The sequence below is a fragment of the Lycium barbarum genome, chromosome 7 (genome assembly GCF_019175385.1).
Source record: "Lycium barbarum isolate Lr01 chromosome 7, ASM1917538v2, whole genome shotgun sequence".
In the NCBI taxonomy this organism is placed as follows: Eukaryota; Viridiplantae; Streptophyta; class Magnoliopsida; order Solanales; family Solanaceae; genus Lycium; species Lycium barbarum.
In genome coordinates, this window is record NC_083343.1 from 15,756,792 (window position 1) to 15,764,271 (window position 7,480).

At 39.5% G+C, this 7,480-nt stretch overlaps 1 protein-coding gene across 2 annotated transcripts; it reads left to right on the plus strand.

Moving 5' to 3' along the window:
• Positions 1-3,553: 3,553 nt before the first annotated feature.
• LOC132602172 (uncharacterized) lies at positions 3,554-7,480 on the plus strand. 2 transcript variants are annotated; one of them, XM_060315156.1, is made up of 7 exons: positions 3,554-5,067; positions 5,155-5,321; positions 5,416-5,836; positions 5,927-6,680; positions 6,789-6,887; positions 6,974-7,072; positions 7,146-7,480. In XM_060315156.1, exons 4-7 carry the CDS (start codon positions 6,651-6,653, stop codon positions 7,434-7,436), a joined length of 519 nt encoding a protein of 172 aa, XP_060171139.1. In that variant the 5' UTR covers positions 3,554-5,067; positions 5,155-5,321; positions 5,416-5,836; positions 5,927-6,650; the 3' UTR covers positions 7,437-7,480. The 2 variants fall into 2 exon arrangements, with proteins under 2 accessions (XP_060171139.1, XP_060171140.1); XM_060315157.1 differs by having other exon boundaries at positions 6,974-7,021.

Below are 7,480 nucleotides of genomic sequence, written 5' to 3' on the forward strand. Positions count from 1 at the left end.
AAGAAACTTGGTTCTTATTGGTTAAAGAGAAGAAATGGGTCAGATCTGAGAAGATGAAACATTTGGCTCATTTTAGAAGAGGCGAGAACTAATAATTAAAGCGTATGTAAGTACTTGAAAAGACTACTAACCTGAATCAAAGAGACCTGGTCCCTTGACACTTTTGACAACAGCTCAAGCATAAATTCTGATGAGTGTTATATCTCCAATATTAGGTTGTCCTGAGATTGCCATGTGAGCATACCTGTAATGGTATGGTAGTGAGTTAGATATCTCCAAAAAACACTTCACGCATTGTACCTTTTCTCTTATCATAATCAGTCACAAAGGAACTGTTAGATAATATTGAATGATACTTACTCCAAATGATTTATTCATATGCACCCAACTTAAGTCCTTGATGATGAAGTGATCAAACTGATATATGACACATACCCTCATGTAAGATGTCATTTTATATTCACTAAATATATCTCATTCCATGTGTGCTTTTCAAATTCATAATGAATTCAGTTCAAGAGATTTCAGTATATCTGACAGATTGATGTTGTTTAACTGAAGAGGAGTAGGGACCAGGTTCTTTCTTTCCTTGAAACACTGTTGTTCCTTGTTAGCTATTGCCAAAGAGAGCCCCTTAAATTTAGTTGAGTTTTGCCATCTATCTCAACACTTAGTATAGGAATTGGTGGGTGCTGATTGTTAAGAGATTCACTTGACACCTTAGTGATCTTAACACCTTTTTATCCTGACCTTTTGAGCAAGTCTTAAGTTGATTGATCAAGGTACCTTTTGATGGCTGCTATTTGCAAAACCAGAGGAAGATACTTATTTGTCATTTCTTCTTCATAGTTTTACTGTTCATTAGCTGGATACCTCCTTTATCTTCTATTGTTACTTCAAATTCACATACTACTATTGACACCTAATTTCCACCTCTTACGACACGTATTTTAATTCTCAAAATTCCCGAGTCAAAGTTGGAACAAGGATGTGCCTTCAAATTTAAAAATTTTAAAATCCCGAAAAAAATTACAAAAAAATTGATGTTTAATTATTATTTTCATAAAAATTAACAATTACAAAAAGTTACGAGTTATTTTACTGTCACAAACGTAATTTGAAAAGAAGATACATATCCCACTCCGCCCAACTTGGGAAAATTGTTAATTAAAGACGACGTATGAATTACCGCTCATTTTTACCACATTGTTTTCCCGATTTTTTAGTATTGCTTGAAAGTATATCAATACTGGGCTTGTTTCGAAACTCGTATTTTAAAACAATGTATTGTGATTTTTATCTTGTCAGAATATTATTTTATGGGGGCATTTTAATCTAATTAACTTAAATTATGTGTTATATTTTATTAAAGGGAGGGAGTAATTAATATACTTACCCCCACCTTTATCACTTACGCTTCATTTTTACCCCTTTCTACCCTAACTATCTCTTTCTCTTTTGAGAGAATTTGATGGCGGCTATGGTTTCGATAAGGTGGCGCTACCGCTATGCCACCGTTCATTCACCGTTCATTCACCATTTTTTAATCCTTATGGGTATTTCCCCACCATTTCTCGTGGTGTGGGATGCCATGGGCGAGCCTAAAAGGCTCTAGCCATCTTGTGCCACCATATCACAATAGGGAAATGGTGTGTGGCGATTTGCTCATCGACAACACCCTCCTCGTATTTTTATTTCGACGTGTAAGGCTTAGATTATTTTCCAATGGTCCTTTTGGATCGTTTCTGGTACGATTTTCGTCTTTGTGTATGACTAGGCATGCGTTCATGATTTCTATTATCCTGATATGTATCGATTTGGAATCAGTTTGCCCTTGGGTGTACTATTTCGTGTGATTTTAGAGATTATTTGTACCATTAGTACGATTGGGATAGAATCCCTTTTTGTTTTTACTCGTTTTGAATTCTGATTTGTGAATTGAGGGGAAAATTCATTTGGAAGGACCTAGAGTCTTCCATTTTTGGTCCCTAGGGTAGATTTTTTCATGTTATAAATAGATATTGTGTGCGATGTTAAAGGTGATTTTTTTTTTTGAAAAAAAAAAGCTGCTAAAGCTCGACTGCTAGGGTTTGAGTATCTTGATAATTCATCCCAAAAAATACACTATACATATACCTACATTGCCAAAATATATAGATATATTACAATATACTACCATAATACATAGGATATTACTCGAAAATAGTATATCACATCTTGAAAATTAAGAAGAAAAGGCTTGCAAAAGGTTTTTGGGTGTTCGTTGTTGAAGGCTTGATTCAATCCCCCCATTTGATCTTTGGGTTGCCTTCGTAAGAGGTAATACTCCTATGCTATTGTTTTATCTAATTTCAGCCTTTATATGAGTTAAGATAAATGCATTGTTGTTTGAAATATTGTTTCACTAATTTGGGTATGTTTCTGCCTATGTTTAGTTGATAATATAGTGTTGGTGATGTTTGAATTGCAATAATGTGCTTGAATCTCTGGATTATTTGAGGTTTTGTTTATTGTTTTTTCTTTCTGGAACTTTGGAACTAAATGGGATATAGAGGGTGGTGTTTGGAGTTCAGTATCATTGTATCAAGTTTTTTAAGGTTTTAGTTTTTGTTATATGGTACAGTTTCATTAGAGATTTAAGTGTTTAGTCCTGTTCTTGTAATTTTTGTTCATCATGTTGTGACGATGGTCCTGTCTGCCAATCATGAATCAATTTTATCTACTAATTTACTTGTTTGATATGGTTTTGGTCCCAGACATGGTTTCAGATTGACTCTGCTATAAAAAGCTTAATTTTTTTTCCTTTAGAAGTCTATTAAAATCTTAGTTTTAGAAGTCAAATTAATTCCTTTCCATCATTTGTTGGTTTTGAATCACCTTTAATGGTTTAACATCCTTTAAAAAGGGTAACTTGAGGTTATGAAATTTCCTTGTTAGCGGAATCTTTGAAGTCTTAAAACTCACTTCTGAATCTGTGTGTATTGCTAATGTTTACCTAGAATCAACAATAAAAGGAAAGAAGGATGCTGTTTTGCTTAGCTATTGTGTATGGATCTCATTTCTTGTGATTATAGGTCTCTTTTTCTTTTGTTGGCCAGTTACCTAGACTATCATGGAAGTTGTTATGTTTTAGTTTGGATTTTGAAGTGCTAAATGGGCAGACTTTGCATATTCTTGTTGTTGAATAGGTAGGAGTATAAAAGGGATTAAACTAAGCCTAGGAAGCGAAAGTAGAACTTAGTATTAGCTCAACCTCTTGTTCTTTCCTTCTATGTGCTTGGCTTCTTGGAAGCTTGATCTCTGATTAAATTTCTCTTTCAAAACGGTGGTAGAAGTGGATTAAGATTTAGACCTTGTTGGGCTTACTATCTTTTGCTTTTAAGAAGTTGAATAGGTGATTTACATGTGATATCTGTGTTGCTTGCACTTTGCCTTTGCCTTTTTTCCTTGCCTAATATTGTCACCTAAAGGACTAAGAATAAAGGTTCTGAACTAGGATTGAAGCTATTTTAAGAAAACTGATGAGATACTTGCTTTATGACATACTCCTTGCTGTTCATTTGTAAAAAACTTGAGATTGCCTCATGTCTATTCTTGTTCGTATTTGCTTGTTTGAAACTGAGCCATGTCTAATACACTGTTAAAAGACTTAAGATAGTATTATGCTCCCTTTTGCCTTGTTGTAACCTGTTGGGAGTCCGGAACCAAAATACCCTCAAAAAAACATTTTGAACCAAAATACCCCAACAAAAAAAGAAGAAGTTACCAAAGCACCTTTAGCGCAGTATTTTACTGCGCTATAGCACTTGATGGAGACGGATCAAAGCAAACATTTTATTTAAATTAACAACATAATATAATACAATAGGTAACAACCATCCAAACAGGTTGTAAACGATTATGAAATGTTAATCTATATAATTTCAAAAGCGTGAATATATATATGTTAAATAAAAAAAGATTATCTTAAAAAGAATAGTTAAAGTTCTTTTTTTCATAAATACATAAGCTAACGAAAAAAATGTAAAGTTTATAGGAAAATATGTGGTCGACGAATATACTCTTTTAGTTTAATTTTATCGTAGTTGTGTTGGCTATTTGCTCAACTAAAAATATATCACATATTCAAAATAGAGTTCCAAACAAATATTACTGCTGAATTTCGATTAGTTAATATAATGTATCTTTCATTTCAAGAATAATGACTAATTTAGTTTGTACAGACCGGACTCTTTCATGGATTCGAATGTTCCCCCTGGACCCGATGTTCCCCCGGCGCCCGATGCTCACCCTGGGCCCGCTGTTCACCCGAGGCCCGCTGATAGATCAGTATTATCTTTGCAAGACAATCATAGGTCAGAGTTATTATGAGCCGGTACTATAGGGATATCTACTAGGTTCCGTTCCCGTAGGCTGCAGAGTGCGTGGGCTCTTTTACGCGAGCACCCCCCACACTCTCGCGTGTTGGAGATATTGTTTCGGGGCGGCATCTATCGTTGCGTGTCCGTTGGTTGGGTACATCATGATTAGGCGCTCATCACGGCCATGGTTGAGCGGTGGAGACCAGAGACACATACCTTCCATCTTCGCACTAGTGAGGCCACGATTACGCTTCAGGATGTGGAGGTCCTCTTTGGATTGCGGGTAGATGGAGAGCCACTGTACACTCGGTACGAGCCTCCTCCTGGTAGGACATGGGTGACGGAGTTGACTAGACTCACCCACTTCGTGCCTGATGCCGCGGCCCAGATCTCGACACAGAGTCGGGTTCAGCTTAGTGCACTCTGCACTTATTTGGAGGGTCTGGATCCGGTTGATGACGGCACCCCGTAGGATGATGTTGATCGGCATGCTCGTTTGTACCTGCTTATTATATTCGAGGGCATCTTGTTCCCGAATTCATCGGGTGCCTTTGTCAGTTTACGTTACTTGGTGTTCTTGGAGCATCTGGACCGCTTGGGAGACTACAGCTGGGGCGGTGCTGTTTTGGCGTATCTTTACAGATGCCTGTGTCGAGCGTCTATTGGTGCTGTCAGAGATGTATGTGGATTTTTTGTTCTTCTCCAGGTAATATTTTAAGTGTGCGTTCCTTTAATGTCAATAAACCTGTTGAAAGGACGACTAAAAGATCGTATTTTCTAATATCGCTTATAGTTATGGGCGTGGGAGAGGATGCTGCCTTTTCAGCCGGTACCTAGGCATCACCTTGAGATTGACATGCCTTATGCGAGGAGGTGGATAACGGGTTTTGACCGGGATGTCGATACTCACCACTGCCTCTTCCATTCCGGGACCAGCTTGATCACATGACGGACGATGCGGTAAAACTATTTAAATTTACATTAATAATTTAGTTAAAAGTCTTTTCTACTTGGTGATCACTGATTTGTATTTATATGTTATGCATCTATTTAGATGGACGCTGTACGCTACTATATTAGATGGTTTACCCCCCTTCTGTAGGGCAGGTCAGGGGGTTTGGAGGTCGCGGTGTCCATTAATACACATGGACATCGTAGAGGATCACATGCCCGAGCGTTTCTTACGATAGTTTGGGCATACACAGAGTATACACTCTGATGTCCGTCATGAGCTCCGACACTACCAGCGGGATGATCGGGCTGCCGTTGATGATGATTTTTTTGCTTTCATGGATGTCCAGCTCCACCGTTGGGAGAACAGGTTGGGCACTTTAGCGGTGGTCGGCCATTTGACTCCCATTGAGCAGTACATGCGCTGGTATCATCAGATCACATGCCGATTGATCGGCAACCCAGCTCTGCGTCCCCCTAGGGATGTAGGATACTCAGCACTCGCGGGGCAGTACATGGCATTGGTAAGTTTATCGTATTTATATTTATCTAATTTCATTAATTATTACGTTTTAAAAATAAACTTTTTTTGTTTCTATTAAACATAAATGCAGCTGGTGGCCGTACAACGTTTACGCATCTTAGGGTTAGAGCATATGCCTTACCCTGGGCTTGCGGGGCTTGCCGCGGAGATGGTTAGGATTCCGAGGATAGTATTCGCCAGGCAGGCGAGATTAAGCGCATGGTGGAGCCAGTTCTGGAGGCTGAGTATCAGGCAGCACCGGGTGCTCCCAGATGAAGCGGTCGTGCTGGCAGAGGATACCGTGCTGCCGGAGGACGCCGTGCGCGTAGAGGATGCGGCGCTGCTTCTAGAGGACCTGGTGGTGGAGGACACCATCTGGTAGATGAGGCGGATGAGGCCGATCCCATTCCAGAGGGTGTTCACGGTCTAGTCCATCCGCAGCCCTTCCAAGCCGGTGGCAGCTCACCTACGTTTACGCCGGCGCTCTTACTTGCTGAGATACCCGGGTCTTCATCACAGACGGGCCAGGATGCATACATGGAGGAGCGTGATAACATTGATTGGGCGGCGTTACGTGCTTCATTAGCTGATGAGCGGCCTGTGAGGAATTTAGAGGGAGCCCGGATTCTTGACTTCGATGAGTTTTTGATCCTGATTAGTATTTAAATTATTTATTTTAAATATATATATATATATATATATATATATATATGTTACTCATTATTTAGTACTATTTTATATTTTAGGATTCGGCGCCAGCGGGTCCACCAGACCCACCCACTCAGGCATTTTCTCATGGGCCTGTCGAGCTAGCGATGTCTTCCCATGTGACTGTCGAGCCACATGTAAGCTTTTAATTAAAATTAGTTTTATTCAATATAAGGTCAATATTTAATATACATATTTGATCATTTAAAGTACTTACTATTTCATTTTGTTTTTTCATATTTTAGGATTTGGCGCCAGTGGGTCCACAGGAGCTGCCCATTCTGGAGCATTCTCATCAGCCTGCCGAGGCAGAGGTGTCTTCTCATGAGACTACCGAGGCACATGTGAGTTTTTTACTTGAAACTAATTTTATTCAATATAAGGTAAATATTTATTTAATTTTTATAACCTTTACTTGGACTTCGAACAGCATGTCGTCCAGGAGACTACCTCATATTCACCACCACACCCATCTCAGGTGCCTACAGACCCATCTCAGGAGCCTACTCAGGCGCCCGTTGACACACATGTTTGATTAAATAAATAACGTTAAAGTATTCAATATAAATAAGAAATGGTACTAATATTTATATACTTTTCAGGTTCATCCTTCGGCGCCTGCGGTGGCGACTCCCGACGAGGAAGAGGTCAAGTTTCCAGACCCAGCTCAGCCTGAGGTTCTGAGCGTGCCAGCGGGAACAGATCCCAAGAAGAAGCACGTTCTAGTTAAGGGCGCAAGGGTTAGGGGAAGAGGAGATGATCATGGCTTGGAGCGCCGGGTTATTAAGACGAAAAAGAGCGATGGAGACGATGGCGAGGGCGGTGGGGATGGTATGATCCTTAGGCCTAGGGATAGTCTCCGGCATACTACATGTGGGACCCATCCTCGATAGTGTAAATACATTAGTGTTGTACAATTTATCGTAAATATTATCTA